General features: G+C 42.9%; 1 protein-coding gene across 14 annotated transcripts in view; it reads right to left on the bottom strand.

Annotated features, from left to right (window-relative positions):
• The window catches only part of CDC42BPA (CDC42 binding protein kinase alpha), a 316,248-nt gene that overhangs the window by 186,821 nt on the left and 110,437 nt on the right, over nucleotides 1-18,990 (bottom strand). For all 14 annotated transcript variants that reach the window (XM_053208855.1, XM_053208843.1, XM_053208849.1 and 11 more), the window contains one exon: nucleotides 6,829-6,977. In XM_053208855.1, coding sequence (XP_053064830.1) covers nucleotides 6,829-6,977 — 149 coding nt within the window. The remainder of the gene's footprint in view (nucleotides 1-6,828; nucleotides 6,978-18,990) is intronic.

Raw genomic sequence — 18,990 nt, 5'->3', positions numbered from 1 at the left:
GGCAAAACTGTGAAGCAGAAGTATTTCCTTAAACTTAGTCTTTTTTCAAAAGGCAATAAACTGAATGTAAAGAGTGTATGACTTCCAAAAGGCAGCCCCCACTCCCATTCCAACACCCAGGACACAAAAAATGATATTAAATGTTGGTTTGGAATGCATCAGCTAAGGGGCACCTGGGTGGCTCAGTCGGTTAGGCTTCTGGCTTTGGCTCAGGTCATGAGCTCGCGGATCGTGGGTTTGAGTCCCGCACTGGGCTCTGTGCTGACGGCTCAGAGTCTGGAGCTGCTTTGGATTCTGTGTCTCCCTCTCTCTGCCCCTCTCCTGCTCGTGCTTTCTCTCAAAAATAAACAAACATTAAAAGAATTAAAAAAAAAAAAAAAGAAATCCATCAGTTAAGACATTAACGTTATTAAACATAAAGGGAAAGATGATTTACTTTATTCCGCATATTCTCATTATCTTCCTCCAATTGTTTCTTCTTAGTTTGCTTCGTTGGCCACTGCTACTCTACCCCGTCTCGAAATACTGAAACTCCTCAGGGTTCAGTCCAGGGTCCTTTTCAATGCTGACTTTCACTAAGTGGACTCCACTTACCTCCTGAATTGCACATCATCTAAGTTCTGAGTTACAGAAAGAACAATCACTTCCTGGCAGGCCAGAAGCCTAAGCAAATTTGGCAATCCTGAGGAATTCACCAAGATAGAGAGTTTCCTGGGCCTGGTTTCCAGACTTGTGAAAAGAAAGTAATAGAGGTAATTTTTTTTTCCCTTAAAATCTTTCCCTATTTTTTTTTTTAAAGTTTATTTATTTATTTTTGAGAGAGAGAGGGAAAGCAAGCAGGGGAGAGGCAGGGAGAGAGGGAGAGACAGAGTCCCAAGCAGACTCCACATGATCGGCGCAGAGACCGACGTGGGGCTCGATCCCACGAACCACGAGATCATGACCTGAGTCGAAATCAAGAGCTGGGCTTAAGCCCCCACTGAGCCACCCAGGTGGCCGACTGAGCCACCCAGGTGCCCCCAAACCTTTCCATTTTGAAATGATTACAGAGTCAAAGGAACTTGCATAAATAGTACAACGAGTCCCATGTACCCTTCCATCCGGCTTCTCCACTGGTTACAACGTATTACGTCCAGGGCACAATAGCAAAACCAGAAAGCTGACGCTACTACGTTAATGTTCCGTCAGAGACCTTTCGGCTTTTATCCTTTTCTAATCTGTGCGTATTCCACGCGATTTTAGCCCACGTACAGACTCACGTAACTACCACCACATTCAAGATGCACGGCTGTACTATCACCACAAAAGAGAACTGCCCCGTGCTGTCTCACTCCCCACTCTGCCCCTGACCTTGTCCCCTGGGAACCATTCATCGGCTTTCAACCTCTGTAGTTTTGGTAATTCAAGAATGTTAGGTAAGTGGAGTCATAAACAACATAACGTTCTGAGCATCCATGCTCATCACTCAGGACCGTCCGGGGCCGCCCAGGCTGCCGTGTGCTCCCAGTGCCGCGGGCCCACGGGGCGTCCAGCAGGTGGCTACCACGCCGCCCGGGAGGGACTCGAGGGCCATTTCTAGTATTTTGCGGTTACAAACAAAGCTGCTACGAATATTCACGTACAGGTTTTTCTGCAAATATGCTTTAATTGTTCTGGGATAAATGTCTACAAATGCCAACGACCAGGTCACATGGTAAGTGCACGTTTACTTTGTTTAAACTTGCAAACTGTTTCCAGAGTGGCCAAACCATTTTACCTTCCTACCAGCAATGTGTGGGAGATCTCCTTTCTCCGCAGGGTCATCAGCACTTAGTAGGACCGCTGGTCCGTATTTTAGCGGTCCTAATACCTGCTCACTGGCCTGCCTCTCATGGTGGGTGTAGTTCGCAGTTTGCTAAAGGCAAGGGCACTGAAGAGCTGTTTATGTGCTCACTGCCATCCAGATCTCCTCTTGGGCAAGGTGTCTCTCTGGGTCTTTCGTCCATCCTATAACTGGACTGTCTGAGGTTTCTTGAGGATTGTGTTTCGAGTTCTTTATATATTCTAGACATAAGGTGTACATCCTGTATGTGGTCTGCAAACATTTCCCCCCATTCTGGAGCCTGCCCTTTCATCGGCTTACGGGCCTTAGAAGTGTACGTTTTTAGTGCTGATGAAGTCCACTTGAGTAATTTTTGGTGTCCTAGGAACTCCTCACCAAGCCCTAGGTCCAGAAGATGTTCTTTGATGTTTTCTTCTGAAAGTTTTATACTTTTACGTTGAATATTTTTTTAATGTTTATTTTTTATTTTTATTTACTTACTTTTTATTTTTGAGAGAGAGCATGAGCGGGAGAGGTGCAGGTGCGGGGGACAGAGGGTCTGAAGCGGGCTCTGTGCTGACAGCACAAGGGCCCCGCGCGAGGCTCAAACCCACGAACCTGACCTGATCGTGACCTGAGCTGGTCAGCTGCTCAACTGACTGGGCCACCCAGGTACCCCTATGTCATCTACTTAAATCCATGACCCATTTTGAACTATTTTTCACATTTGTGTGAGGCTGAAGGAAGTTTGTTTTTTCGCTTACGATTCCCGTACTGTTTGCTGAAGATGATCCTTCCTCCACTGAGTTGCGTCAGCACCGTCGTCAAAATCAGCTGGAGGTAACTGCGTACATTTCGGCCTGGGTTCTCCTTTCTACCTGGTGATCTGTGATGTCTACTCCTCCCCCACTACCCAGTGTCTTGCTTAAGGCAGCAACGTAGTAACTCTCAACAGTAGGTAGTTACTCTGACTACTTCGCTCTCCTTTTCCAAAATCATTAAAAGAATAATTTTAGCTACTCTAGTTTCATTGCATTTCCATGTAAACTTTGCAGTAAGCCTGTTTGTACCTAACAAATAAAAAATCTTTACTGCTCTAAAGGAAAAACCTGTGAGCTGTCGTAACTACTGAAAATGAAATGATGTTATTAAATTTGTAGCTAGGGACAGTCGCTTAGGGACAAGCCAGGAGCCTGAGGCCTAAACACAACTACCAACACAAGGGCAGGAGCTGGACTTGTTGCGGGTGGAGAGCTCGACACGTACTTTCACCTGGATTTAAAAGAACAAGAAAACAAGAACCCTGCCGGGATTTTGACAGGCGCTGCATCGAACCTGCAGATCAGTTTGGGTGGAGCGGACATCTTTAACGTTTAAAGCACCTCCATCAGCCTCGCTACCAACAACAGCTCTACTGCTGCCATGTTTCTTCTGTCCTCAGTCCCACTGCGTCCTTTCCCCGCCTCTTTAAAAGGGGAGGAGCTTGGGGCGCCTGGGCAGCTCAGTCGGTTGAGCATCCAACTTCGGCTCAGGTCATGATCTTGCGGTTTGTGGGTTTGAGCCCCACGTCGGGTTCTGTGCTGACGGCTCAGAGCCTGGAGCCTGCTTCCGATTCTGTGTCTCCCTCGCTCTCTGCCCCTCCCCCGTTCATGCTCTGTCTCTGTCTCAAAATAAACGTTAAAAAAAAAAAAAGAAGTTGCTGTAATCTCAGTGATAAATCATGTTTTGGAATCTAAGTTTAAAAAGCTTATGGGGGAACCAGAACAGTGCATAAGTCTGCTGGCACCGAGCTTAATGCTTGTTTTTACTACATCATGTTACTAGAAAATGTCTGTACTTTATGCGGTCAGTTTGTAAATCAATTTTACAGCCTTCCAGAGTCAATCTCTGGGCTTCTTATTTCCATGTCCCCATTCCTGTCTCTTTCATCTCATAATTAACATCTCTGAAAACAGGTAACATAATGCCTTACAATGTGTTTTTAAAGTGTATTTCTAGACATTTCAAAGGAAGTTGCAATGTTCTTGACTGCAATCTCACAATGTGCTCAACACTCGTATGTATGATTTCATGATTCTTCTCATCCACTACTCTCCACTGCTCCTTTCTCCCGATGCATAAGTGAAGACAAAATTTTCATATGAAAATGTCTGTGCTGTCAGAAGACCAATAATATATTTTATAGGTTTGGAAATAAATGTAGTTTGAAAGAGCACAAGGGGAGGGGCACCTGGATGCTTTGGTCAGTTAAGCATCTGACTCTTGATTTTGGCTCAGGTCATGATCTTACGGTTCGTGAGTTCAAGCCCCGCATCGGGCTCTGTGATGGCAGCACGGAGGCTGCTTGGGATTCCCTCTCTCCCTCTCTCTCTACCCCTTCCCTGTTCTCACACACACTCTCTCTCAAAATAAATCCATAAACATTTTTAAAAAATAATAAAATACAAGAACACAAGGGAAAAAAAGTACTTCCTTCCCCGAACACATCCAGTCTCCACTACTCCCTTTTTGTCTTCTCTAACTCCCTCTACTTGAAATTCATAACTATAAAACATTCTGAAATCCAGCAAAACATGAAAACTGATACACAGTTTACTGTAAAGTCAACTTACTTAACACACTGTTTTAATCAAACACTACATTACCTAAAAGTATCGGTAACTTGATGGCTCCCAAGATCTAAAGTCTACAGCATGGTGTTCAAACGTTTCCACAACAGGGATTGAAATCTCTCTTCCTAAACTCCACATGAGCTCTTTTCTTCAGCCGAGTCACCTACCGAGCCCTCTCTAGACCTGCCCTCTGCCCGCCTGTGTCCCTGTCTCCTTCATCCCTTGTTTCTAGAACGCCTTCCTCTCTGCCCACAGAAAGCCTTTTTATTCTGCAAAGTCCTACCAGTAAAGCATCCTCTTATGAGCAATATGATGTTATATGAACAGCATAAATTCCGGCATCAGCCTGACTTCGATTTTAATCCAGCCTATACTAATTACCAACTCATGTCTCTGAAGCTGGGTTTCCTCATCTGTAAAATGGAACATCCATTTTAGATGACACCCAAATCATAGATTTATTGTCAGAATTAGAATAATACAGGTAAAGTCCATAACACATAGTGAGAGTTAAATAACCAGTGGAAAAAACCATTAAGAATGGTTTTCTTAATGAATGGTAATCTTAAGAGTTAAGATTATTTGTTTCTCTGAGTTCACTGTAATTTGCTTGTATAACCCAACGAAGAGTTCGCAATCTGGGCTCACTCCATCTCTTAAACTTTTGCCCTAAGTGATTATTTAACTTTTATTACTTTAGTTCTTATTTATGTCTTGTGTTTTGTGTCCCCAAATGGACTGGAAGCCTTTTCCAAGTCAGGACCATATGCTACACTTACTTAAAATTTTATGCAGTTTAGCACAGCGCTATTTATAAAAGAAGACCCCAGGAATATTTCCTCAGTAAAGCATCTACTAAAATACAATCTGTCCAGAAAATGAGAGCCACATTTTAAGAGGTACGTTAACCTAGCAGAACACGTCCACTGAAGAGTAAAGGGAGAGAGAGGAGGGAGAAGGCACAAGGTGAGGGTGAGGGTACTATGTGCATGTCAGATAGTGGGAGACAGAATGTGTACATAAGCCTTGAGAACACAGAAACTACAGGTATTTAGATGTTTAGCCTAAAGAGAAGACGGCTTCAGAAGGCATGGTAACAAGATAAATTAGATTATTGTATGTGGTTCTACAGCAAAACTAGGACCAACGATTAGGAGAAAAGGAAATTCAGCTTAACATAAAGTAAAATTCTATGACATCGGAGCTGTCCAACAACGAAATGAATGGGATTCATTTAACGTTAGGTACCTCGTAAAATTACACGTATTTAACAGAGCTCAGGGTTGAAATGCTTCTCAATGTCAACGTCAGAAAGATAGTTGTCAGGTAGAATGCTGTGTTGAGAAGAACTCTAAGACTGCACATACAGTTGGTGGGAAAGGGTCTTATGATCAGTTAAGAGTATCTGTGTCACAGCCTGGAAGAAGGGCAGGTAACACAAATACCTCATATTTACTATCTCCAATCCAGAGGAATTATTTGCAAAAGTAATCATTCCTTATTGAGAATTTAGATATGAACTGGGTACAGTTTCACAAAACCCCATGAAACTAACATTCTTTAAATGTTCAATAAAATGATATTTTTAAAGTATTTTTAAGTGAGTCCTCAGCTAGGACCTTGGGTTACTGTTTGAGCAAAGAAAGAAGCACTTTGGTTTCTCATCCTGTAATTCACTCTTGAGACCCTAATACCATCATAAAACACGTCATGTTTTACAATTTTCAAAGTATATTCATCCTTTTATTTTTAATAAAATTTGTGACTATCAAATATCAATAGGGAAAAGCATATGAGTAGGCAAGAGCCACAGTGAGATCTGATGAATAGAAAAGTTTTAATCAAAATGATCTTCCTTTGGGGTGCCTTGTGGCTCAGTCGGTTAAGTGCCCAACTCTTGATTTTGGCCCATGAATGATCTCACAGTTCGTGGGATCGGGCCCCACGATGGGCTCTGTGCTGATGGCACAGAGCCTGCTTGTGATTCTCTCTCCCTCTCACTCTCTTTCTGTCCCTTCCAAGTTCACTCTGGCTCTCTCTCAAAAATAAATAAATAAACTTAAAAAACATTTTTTTTAATAAAAAATAAAAATAAAATGTGAGACTGCTCTTTAAGCTCTTCACATAAATTATTATGAGCTTTTCACAGAGAAAGAGACTTCTAACGTGTGTCAACAGGTCGAAGAAGAATCCTAAATGAAAAATCATTTGGTAAACAGGCCCATTTTTATCATTCCATCTTACACTGCATACAATCAAACACACATCTGTAGGGAAGACTTTAAATCAATCATTACACCTGTCAAATAGTTTACAAAGACAAAATTCCTCCGTGGCCATGAAAAGCACCACGTTCCTCTAAAAACGTCTGCTTCCACACTCACACAGCCCGCTGCTGCGTAAGGTCTTACCCACCTGTGTACGTAGTGCAGCTGATGAACGGAGTCGATTGCTATCACCATCTCAGCCAGGTAAAACCGAGCCATATCTTCAGGCAATCTATCTTCAAATTTGCTGAGCAGAGTCAGCAAATCCCCACCAACATAATAATCCATCACCAGGTACTGGGAATGAGAAGAAAAAAAGTAATCAAATAATAAGGGTGAAAAATTAATATATGTAATAGAACCCAAGGTCAAACAGCACTGGGGTCAAATACCGTTGTTGTTAATAACAAGAAGCTGTGTGAGATGATCATTACAAAGCCTGTATGCTTCCTGAGGCAAGAATATAAAGTTTTTAAAAATTGAGGCAGGGAACAACGAAGGATTACCATTGTTTTGTTGATATACTTTGCCAAGTAACGACATCAAAAAGGAACATCAACATCATCGCCTATAACAGACCATAGTTTTATCAACGTTTCATAGAAGAATAAACATTTTAATTCACAAATGATTACAGTAATTCGAATGCAAGACAGCCATGTATGTTGAATAGATTCCTTTTATAACCATTATTACGTTTTCCCTCTTTTCTCTTGGACTGGTAGCAACTTTATTAAACCAGCACTGGACCAGCATTTGGAAAGCACTCTTATACAGGATATAATAATTTCCACGATGTACATACTCCTCTTATTTCTGATAGTGCAGAAGTATCCAAACGGACTCTTCTTAGGTCTATATAAGCAGAAGCCAAGTAATTTTAGATATGGACTCCCACGAGTACGTGTATACGATACTGTGATTTATAGTAAGAAATACATACATTTGTTGGCACAAAGCTAGCTTTTGTTATTTACAAGAAACTCCTTTCAACCACACTAGTATTTATGTTGATGAGGTGACTTCTGCAAAGTCCTTAGGTAACCTAAGGACGGAGGCTGGTCGCCAGGGGAACCAACTGAGATTAGAAGGTTGGAAATTTCTAGGGAAGGGCCGAGGCTAAATCCATCCTTAATGGCTAATGACTTGATCATGCCTATCTAAGGACGCTGTCCTAGAAACCCAAAAGGATGAGGTTTGGAGAGCTTCCAGGTTGGCCAACAAGTGGAGGTGCTGCGGGGCGGGGCGGGGGGCAGGCTCCACACCTCCCTCACCGTACCCAGCCTTGTACACCTGCGTCACAGAGCTCCTCCTGAGTCCGGTGAGCTGCCCCAGCAGACCAGCTGTATCTGAGGATTAAGTCGTGATGATCTCCAACCTACCGTCTGTGAGTCAGAAGCACAAGTAGTAACCTGAACTTGTACCTAGGGGTGAGGAGGGAGTCTTGTAGGACTGGACCCCTTAGCCTATGGGATGTGACACTATCTCCAGGTGGACGGCATCAGAATGGAGTTAAACCACAGGATACTCTGCTGGTGTTGCAGAAACCCACACACCTCATGTCAGAAGCAAAGCAGTACTGAGAGAGTACTGGGGAACGTAAGTGAAAACAAGTCTTCCCTTACCATAGGTATACGCCAAAAATGAAAAGACGAGTAGACACCAAAATGTTCACAGGGATTAGCTCTGGGTTGTTAGATTACCCATGGTGTCATAGACATCTGGTATTTTCTTTCTTCTTTGTTTTTAGTTTACTTATTTATTTTGAGAGAGAGAGAGAGAGGGAGTGCGAGCAGGGGAGGGGCAGAGAGACAGGAGGAGAGAGAATCCCAAGCAGGCTCTGTGCCACCAGCATGAAGCCCGACACAGAGCTCAATCCCATGAACCACGAGGTCATGACTTGAGCCTAAATCAAGTCAGATGCTTAACCGACTCAGCCACCAGGTGTCCCGCTTTTTGGTATTTTCTAGATCGCTTTATAAACACGTATATATGTGTGTGTATTATAGTACAGTATAGTATAGTAATTTTATCGTACCATAGCATATCATATCATATATATTTTTTAGGTTGAGTGGAAACAAGACAGAGTGAAAAGATGATCTTTGTAGTCAGAGAAACCTGTATTCAAATTCTGACTCTGGATTATCAATGACTTTTGAAAAATAAATTAATCTCTTGGACACTTTATGCTCCCATCTATGTTATCTATGATAACGACACCTTCTTCTGAGTGTAGCACTCAGCATGAAGGACAGTAAACAGAAGATTCTTAAATGTCACTTATAACACCTTCAAATTAAAATGCTTTTATCACTGAGAGGCACCCGGGTGGCTCAGTTGGTTAAGCGTCCAACTCGTGATTTCAACTCAGGTCGTGATCTCACGGTCGTGAGATCAAACCCTGCTTTGGGCATGGAGCCTGCTTAATATTCTCTCTCCCCTTCTCCTTCTGTCCTCTCCCCTGCCTGTAGGAGCGCATGCTTGCTTGGTCCCTCTCTCAATAAATAAATAAGTAAAATTATTTTATCGCCAAATAAAGATATTACTTCAGTGATATCACCAAGTTGACATTTAAGATTTAAAGAGTCTTGAGAAAATTCACATTCTTGTCACTATACATTAAAATGTAAGCATGGGCAATTTTTATTAAATAAAAGCAACCAACTTCATTTTTTAAATCCTTGAAAATCAGAGAAACAATGCATTTCAAATTCTGGTCTATGGTTTACTTGCTATATTTACTGGACCTAATGTTTAACAGACTCTATCATGAAGATTAGAACAAACTAATATAATGAAACTCTTGGCATAAACATGTTGCTAGAAATGACGATGGCTGTGGAGAATAAACCCACATCTACTACTCTAAAGTTAAAGTACTTCAAGTAGCAAACACAAAAACTTTTCAAATAAAAAAGTCTGCTATTAAAACTGGAAACAAATACACACGGAAAGTCGTAAAACATAACTCACCCCTTCAACAAACATTCACCAGGTGCCAATCAGGATTTTTCCATCCCAAACCTGGAGAAAACCCCAGAGGATAAAAAGGCAAAAAGGTTCCTACATCAAAGGCTTTCCTGCCTCGACAGTGCGCAGCTGTTCTCACTACCCCAGGCTCCTCAGGCCCGAGCATAACCATCGACCAGAAAACTGCTGAGAAACATTCATGTCAACATTTTTGCCACCCACGGTCACCTTCAAAGTCCAGGCTCCCTGTGCCAGCCTATCGCCTACTTTCACCCATAATCCGCTCTGTTCTTCCTCTTAATAAACCCCATGGATCCCTTTCCTTCAGCCTCTCCATGTGCCTTACTGGACCTCTTCTATGATAAATACACCTCCTTGAGACGGCATACAAAATTATGAATACACAGGGGGGCCTTGGTGGCTCAGATCGTGGAGCGTCCGGCTCTTGGTTTCGGCTCAGGTCGCAATCCCGGGGTTATGGGGTCGAGCCTCGCATCAGGTTCCACGCTGAGCATGGCACCTGCTTGGGATTCTCTCGCTCTCTCAAGGAAAATTTTTTAAAAATTATAGTACCTAATTATTCCTAGTTTCCCTTTCCTGTGGCCTGCTAAACAGAGTTCTGGCTCTGTCTGCTCGTATACTCTTCCCCTACCTTGCCCTCAGAGGTCAATTCACTGTTTCTAAGACAGAATTCAGCAACTGGAGAGAGCAATGAGCAGAAAACACAAAAGAAAATTCGCAAGAGAAAAGCGATGAGTTGAAAATGAACTATGCTCGCAGTCGGGTTTTGGTATCAGGGAGACAAGATGCGTTAGAAATGGCCAATAAAAGCCTCACATAGGAAAAAAAGCTCCTTTTGTCCGTAACACATACCAGCAGATCTCTCCAAGTGCTGCCCAGTCGTTCTTTTACGTGTTCCCTTTTGTTCAGGACAACATTCAACTGAATCACCAAGGTCCTGCTGCATCTACTTCCTACTGAATCTCCATGGAGTCCATCCACTTCCAGCCCCACCCACTTCCCCAATCCCCATCCAGGCCCCTGGCCTGTCTTGACGACATTAAGCTTACAGGTTTAGGGACAAAGTAAACAGCTTTCTATTTGATATATTATTCTGTAAATGACTTTGTTGCGAACGGAAGACAGAATACAGAACAAGAGGGGAACACACAAGCTCATGCACAATTCCACAGCGAGGAAACACCCAGTGGGTGCACCCATCACAGCCCCCAACTGAGCCACCACAGTGAGTAAGGGCTCCTGCCTTGACGGAATTTACAATCTAAAGAAGAAAAAAACACAAATCAGTGGGCAACTTCAGTGTCATGCAAATACCATGACAGAAATAAGTGGACGGTATTGCTGTAGGCCCTTAAAGGAAAAGAACCTGACTTTGAATCCCGTTCATTCATTCATTTGTCTAAAATGTCTTTTTGTACAAGGTGTGAAAACTATTCTCTTCAAGAGTCAATTATCTAAAACAAGTAATTAAATATCCATTCTTTCTTGTAATTAGATTGAAACGTCTCCTTACCATAATTTAGGATGTAAAATACACTTGGATCTGCTCTTGGGCCTCTATCCTGCTAAGGTTGTCTATTAACATGTCAGTATCATATGGCTCTCAGTGAGTAATTAGTAAAGTTTAATATCTGGTAGAACAACTTCCTACTCATAAACTATCTTTAAAATAGTACCCAATATGGCCAAGATGCCTTTAAACAAGTTTAAGAAAAATACAGACTGAGAGGTGATGTTCGTAAGATAGGTCAAGGAGATAATAATCCTAGCGTAAAGGGCCCCCACCAGGGGTCAAGAAGAGGGCAAGCAATCCAGCAAAACTAGGCTGAGGCTATATTAACCATTAATTTGCCAAAGAGGAAGCACAATTAGCCAACTGACACACGGTCACAACCAGAGCAACAACGAAATCCATTTTGCACCAAGCAGGGAGTTGAAACGACACTGCTTTCTTGGGGTTGACACACTGCAACTCTTCGGGAAAGTAACTTCCTGTACTTACTGAAATGTAATAGGTGCGTACCCCTGGACCTGGTATTCCCACTTTTAGGAATACAGTCAATGAAAATAAGAACTCCAATATGTCGGGCATATGGACAAGTATATCTACCTCACGGCACTTTGATAACTGCAACAAGTCAGAAACAATACGAATAGTGACCAACAAGGAAACCATTAAACGGATCCATCCAACATGTCCATTCTGTGGAGTAGTATACAGTCGCCAAAAAGAATAATTAAATATATATGCCCATGGGATCATTGAAGGACAAGAGCAAGCTGCAGAGTAACATGTACTTGGTTCTTACATTTCTAGACCTCTGTATTGTAGAGGGGAAAGAGCACTGCAGTTGACCAGTGATATCAAGTTCTGCAATGGGCCAAAGGTGATGGACCCAAAGTCAAAGGCAAATAGCTCATCCACACTGAGAGGAAGAATGAGAACAGGTACAAATGCGAGTAAATCTACACAGATACAGGGGAGGTGAAAGGGAACTTTCATGCTGAGACTAGAGCATGGCAAGTGGCAAGGTCATGCTTGAGTGACCAGTGCTTTCACTGTCTCCATGAAGTAGGAGTCCCAGTCTGCGGGCACAGGGTTTTCTAGATAAGGTCCCTGTAGCAGACACAGGGATCACAGCTGCTGTCCTTGCCTTATGGCTGTGTAATCAGAGGCGTAAGAAGTTAAACGATTTGCCCAAACATACCCTGGGTGGGCGGAAAACCAGAGCTCAGGGTTCTTGATCCTGAGATCAGCTTCTTTGTACTCAAAAGAGTCATCGATAAAAAAACGGACTACACCCATGACATAAAGAATATGTGCAGGGCGCCAGAATACTAAAAAAGAAATTAAAGACACAGACGGAGTCTCTAGCAATCTTTCATCCCTCCAAAATAAACAGACCACTAGGCATGGCCAAAGCACACCATAGGATTTCCAACTCCGAATTTCTTAAAAAAAAAAAAAAAAAAAAATCTTCATCTCAAATCTTCTGCTTATAAGAAACTGCATTCCAAAGAAACAATGCTACAACATGTGAAAGCATACAATAAATGAACTGTGTTCCGGAGAAAGAATGTCTCCTAGAACAGATATGCTTGTGGAAGTTTCCTTGGGGAGAAGAGGAAGTCCGTTTAGTCATCCTGCTCTCAGAGACATTCGCAGTTAATCCTGGAGCCCACCCTGCACTCATCCTTCTGTGCCTTTTTCTAACAATTTCTATCTTCAGCACAAACTGGTTTCCTGTAAAGAGTCTGGAGTTCGTATGACTAATCACCATCTAACATTTAAATGCCTCTCATCCTGTAAACAGTTGACAAATACTAATTCAAGAAGCAGAATTTTTGTTTTAAATATTTCCCTGACTTTTTTTCCCCCTCCAGGATAAAAGAACTAAACAGGAAACAGCGGACAAGGAATATGAAGAAGACACAAATTTCACGGATTCATAATATTCTAAATGACATCCAAGTGATAAGAATTGCATGTGACAGTGTTGATGCAACTAAGCAGGTTTGTGTTTAAGGAGTTTTTTTTTAAAAAAGGGTCTAATCACATTTTGATATCATTCATTAAGTTATGCCAACTTATCTGAAGCAAATAAAACACATATATGCTATGACACTATATAATTTTTTCATCAATTGGCCGTAGAGATATTTGAGCAGGTTATACGTGAGACTGATGGCTTTCTTGAATCACACAGCACTACAGACCAGGTTCCTTATGTGGCTACCTCCGGGCTAACAGTTATTTTGGAAAAGAACTGTATAATAAAATTTCCTTTTTGGTATCTAAGACTAGGTTTGCCAACATTTCTAAATGATTTTATTTTCTAATATTTTATAAATATTCAAAAGAAAGTCTTTGATGATAACCAAGGTAATTTAGGACTTGTACTCTCGAGACTAACCCAGCACAAGCTTCCTCTCAGCTAAGAAAAGTTACACTGTAACTTTTATTCTAAAACTATATTTTCTATAAATTAAGGGCTGATATATATAGGCTATTTCTCACCGAGAAATTAATAAGTGATGTATATATATGTGTGTGTGTGTATAAACTATTTCTCACCGAGATATTTCTCACCAAGAAATGAAAAAACAATTCTAACGTCAAAAGCAAAGGACACATAGAAGACTAACCTCAGAGGAGACAGAATAAGTCAGACTTTTTGTCAATGAAAATGAGGCAAAATGTTGCTATACAAGATTGGGTATTTGGACACTCCGGTTCTGTATCTAAAAACTTCTATGTTTATAACGAAATACAGAGTTTTAAGCAATCCCTGAATCCACAGTGTTGCGCCTATCTATAACAGAAAGCATGGTCATTGGTGGGTTTATTATCGAAAAGCGTTCAAAAATCCATCATGATGAACTGCTGTTAAGTTTGCTAACCAAATAGTTGGTATGTGTTTACTCTTAGAAATTTTGCCGACAAATCTGTGTAGATTATATTTGCACTGACACGCTCATTGTGAAAATTTCACAGAAGTATGGCTAAATCAAGTCAAATATAATCCCACTCAATTTAACAGAACTAACATGCAAAGCTCTCCACCAAGACTTTTAAACAATTCTGACTAAAGCCCACAATAATAAATACGATTTATATGACGGTTCAATACGTATCATACAAGAAATAAATGTCACGAAACAATAATTCCTCTTACTGCCTGCACTCTGTCATTTCCTATTTTATTTAATTTTTTTAAATGCTGGTTGTAACCCTTACATTGATTTTATGATCCACCAATGGGTCACAATCTGAAGTTTGAAACACACTATTCCATTCTGCAAGCGCATAAGGGATATAAAGACAAGATCTGGCCTAAATCAGACGAGCTCTGTGACTACTAAATTACACAAACTTTTAATTATATTTTTGCTGAAGATAGCAGGGTTCATGTCACTTAAGTCAAAGATGTATATATACATATGTTACTCGGATAACGACAGCACTGAGAAAGAAGGTAACGCTAAAATGAAACGAGAAAGATGAATTCAAACTGGGAATTCTGGAAACGACTTTTAACACACAGAATCTGAGAACAATCTTGCAGTATTAACTGGACTTCACCGGGACGAGGGGAGAACGGGCACTAGGATGAAAGGTACCAGGGACAAGGGCCATAAAGGCACAAAGTAGAATACAGATGGCCAAGAGAGACACTATTCCACTGAGGCAGAAAACCAGGGTTTGTGGGTGGGCACAGTATTTCCGGTTTATCTTTTCTCTCCGACCGCCACGGTGCAGCTGACGTCACTGCGAACCATCTCCCTCCACCTCAACCCACTCCCCCTTCATTAGACCCAATGGGGCAGAGTCCCCATCTCTCTCTCTCGCTCTGACTGTCTGCAGGAGTCTTCTCCGTGCTGGGTCCCCTGTCTCTGTCCTCTCCAGGCGAACCCTCCTCGTTTACAAGCACTAGGCAGTCATTCTCGTCTACTACTTGTATTCTCTGTGATCTACGACGAGGAGGGGGCCGCCCATCTTTTCCCGTAAAGGGCCAGACAGTAACCACTTCCGCTTGTAGGCCAAGAGGAAAAATCAAGATATATAATAAGATAGAAAACCAATCTCCACACATTTTTGTTAGTACAAGTCAAAATAAAATAACTGAGTGTGAGTTTTGTGATACAGGTGTACTAATAGAAAAATGGAATTCTTTATGTGGCGGAGGGGGGTGTAACAGTTTGCTTAATTGGGGCTCAGAGTCAGTGTTCCTCATCATCCGGATCTAAAGCTAACGGCCCTCTGCAAATGCTGATCTGTAACGAGAGGCTCGTATGTCATCTGTGAAAATGTCTTCACAAAGATGGCTACTGGTATCAATTCATGAGCAGATGATTAAGTTTTATTTTCTTGAGAAAGATGGAGAGCACGTGGGAGAGGGCAGAGAAAAAGAGGGAGATGGAGAATCCCAAGCAGGCTCCGTGCTGCCAGCACAGAGCCCGACGTGGGGCTTGAACTCATGAGCCACGAGAACATGACCTGAGCCGAAACCAAGAGTCGGACGCTTGACCGATGGAGCCACCAGGAGCCCCTCGTGAGCGTATAACTTTAACTGAGCATGCTCCTCACTTGGAAGGCCTTTGCAGAACGCTCTGGGACTGTTCTGCTACTTGTGTTGAAGCAAGTCATTACACCGCAGATTAATCACTTCTAACTAAAGGTCAGGTGAAGTTCTCAATGGCCGATAAGCGGGTTTTAAACTTGAGGCAGCTCCTTAGCACTTAAATCAAATCCCCAAAACTGGTCCTAACTGCAGCTGGAGCTCAAAAGGTCTATTTGATACAAATTTATGTGGAAACGGAGACCTCGTTTCTTTTTACTTTTGACAGCATGAGAATTAGATAAAGCAGCTTGACATTACCTGTGATTCAAACAACGTTAAATGTCAAAATGACGGCCCTGTAGTGTAAGTTTTACATGTAAGTGCTGGGTTGTCTTATAATTTGGGGTTAAATTTATTCTAAAACATGTCAAGTCTACAGGAGAAACGCATTTCAAAGCTATTCAATATTCTCTAATAATGGCTGAGGGTGGGGCTTTTTGTTCAGAAATGTTTCAATCTTGCCCTCTGCCACAAAGTGTTAACACCGGAAAAGCACTCAAGGTATGTACAGCAGGTGGGGACACGCGGCCGTGGCTTCTGACAAAAATTCACGAACACGGTAACCGTTGTTTCCGTGACACTGAATAAAGTTGACCGGGGATATTACTGGTTCAGTAACAAATGACAGATTCAAGTATTTGCTGCCAGCTACCTGCCGATTAAGACGACAAAGGACGTCCACGGGCTTTAGGCGCCTGATATCTTACATTATGTGTCAATCTGTCCACACACATTTTTACCGCTCTCCACCGCAATGCATCTTAGCAGAGAACATTCAGGTTGTACCAAATTAGCATCTTCTCGACTTCTCCGAAAATACTATAGACTATAATTATTCCACACAAACTATTAACAAAGGCCGATTCGTCAGGGACTTCAAACTCAGCCCCGACGCCTCAACTAACAACAACAGAGCACAATCTGTAACCTCTTTCAACTCAAGAGCCAAAACCAACCACTCAAAATCGTTTCCAGGTTTTCAAATCAACCACTGATGCTGTTCCCACTGCCCCCCATTCTTTAAGCAACTGTTCTCACCAAGGCTAACGGTCTGAGGCAAGTTCATTTTCTGTGAGCACGTCTCTCTGCGGCCACACACCTGATTTAATTAACCTGACGCTGGTAAGTGGCTTTCCTGCCTGCCTGACAAATGAGCCATCAGGAACTCCCTATGGTTGCTGCATCCTTTTCATGTTTCATTTCTGTGCCGAAATTCTGCGGTGAAAAGGTATTGTTTTATATTTGGTGACCTTCCTGACGGCTGCCTTCCTGTGGGCTGGGAATGCCGCGATCCGAGCTCAGAGCTCCCTGTGCAACATGGACACCCGCATTCTAGCAGGACAGCGGTGGTGTGGAGCCCGGTCACACTGGGCTGCCGTTTGGGTCGTTAACAATCTCATCCGCACTCCGCTTGCCTGAAAAGCACAGTACATAAAGTTTGCACGTGCATTCTTCCCAACAGGAATCATAAAATGTCACGGTACAGCGATACGTATTGTGTTAGAAATGCCATCAAGTTAGGGCGCCCGGGGGGCTCGGCTGGTTAAGCGTCCGACTTCAGCTCAGGTCATGATCTCACGGTTCGTGGGTTCGAGCCCCGCATCAGGCTCTGTGCTGACAGCTCGGAGCCTGGAGCCTGCTTCAGATTCTGTGTCTCCCTCTCTCTCTGCCCCTCCCCTGCTTCCGCTGTCTCCCTCACTCTTTCAAAAATAAACAGACGTTAAAAAAGAAGAAAGGCTATCAAGTTATAACCGTCACTGTGATTTGAAGGCTGCCAAGCAGCTGTGCAAAGCGTCGCGACTCACGTGTACATACGTGTCACCGTGCCGGCTGTCGCAAGAGGCCAACTCCTCTGCCCTTGTAGTGCAAAAGCAGCCACTGACAACATACAGATCGGCAGGCATGGCCACGTTCCAACAGAACTTTATGGACACTGAATTGTGAACTTTATGGAACATTCACGGGTCACAAAATATTCTTCTTTTGACTTTGTTTCAAGTATTTAAAAATGTAAAAACAATTCTTAGCTTGCAGGCTGTACAGAAGTAAGTAGGGGGCCAAATTTGAGCTGCAGGCCGTAGTTCGCTGAAAATTGATCCACAAGAGGAAGAACCCCAAGATGGGTAGTGCTACCGGCCCTCAGGAGCACCTGACTGACAGGTCTAACCCACTAAATGGATCACATGACAATTCAAAGCCAGTATGTGCAAATTAAACTAACCACCCTCCCCCTCCTCTACTTTCTCCTTCCCAAATATGTTTCCCAACTTGATTCATCAACTGCTAAGCACTGAATCCCACAAGTCAGGCCCTGGAACACGAGGAATCGTTCACACTGTCCCTTTTAAAGCCCCTCTTGAAATCAGACTGAAGTCCCAGCTCCCCAGCTGGCTCTCCACTCGAAGCCCCACTGTACACCCTCTCCCCTTCCCTACTGTGATCACCCTGGCTTCCTCCCTTCCTCAGACGCCCCTCGTCCCCTCTTACCACAAACTTTCCACGGCCCTAAAACCACAGTGTTCACGCCTGGCTCCGTGAAAGACACCTGAGCGATGGTGGGGGAAGGCAGGAGGAAGGAGCTAAGAGACCGATGGAGGCAGTCCCATTTCTGTCGTCCAGGCTCTCAGACACAATGCCATTTTTAAAAATACACAAGAGCTGCAGACCAAAATACCCCACTGATTTGAGAAACGTGGCTGACTTCTTATCCGTGACACGTCAGGTGCCACGTGCTGGGACGCTCTCATCTGTCCCCGCCCCTCCCCACGCCCCTACTCTCCCCTCCATCAAGCTGCTCCACCCTGCACATTTGTGTTCACCACGCCCTCCCTGCCTCTTCTCCCTTCTTGGTTTAGCTCATTGACATTCGTCTCTGAAGGCTCCTCGCTGACTTCACGCCTGGGAATGAATGTTCTACTTTCTTCATCTGGAATGAATGTTACACTTTCTCAGCTAAGTCTGAGGATATTACTTACTTGGCTTTGGACTGATCATCTGGAACAGTAAGAAAAGAGATCCTTTGTCTCTTACTACTGAATCTCCGGGATCTAGAGGGCAGTGCCTAGCACACGGCACACGTCCCATAAATGTCCATCACGAGAACAAGACTTCGTACTAATTTTTAGACCCTGGGCCCCAGTGTTGTGTGTGGCACTCGGCAGGGACTCAACACGTGTGCTAAAAAAAAAACAAAC

The sequence above is a fragment of the Acinonyx jubatus genome, chromosome E4 (assembly GCF_027475565.1).
Source record: "Acinonyx jubatus isolate Ajub_Pintada_27869175 chromosome E4, VMU_Ajub_asm_v1.0, whole genome shotgun sequence".
NCBI classification, from domain to species: Eukaryota; Metazoa; Chordata; class Mammalia; order Carnivora; family Felidae; genus Acinonyx; species Acinonyx jubatus.
The sequence above is the reverse complement of the archived record's forward strand: the minus strand, read 5'-3'. Positions and strand labels throughout refer to the sequence as shown.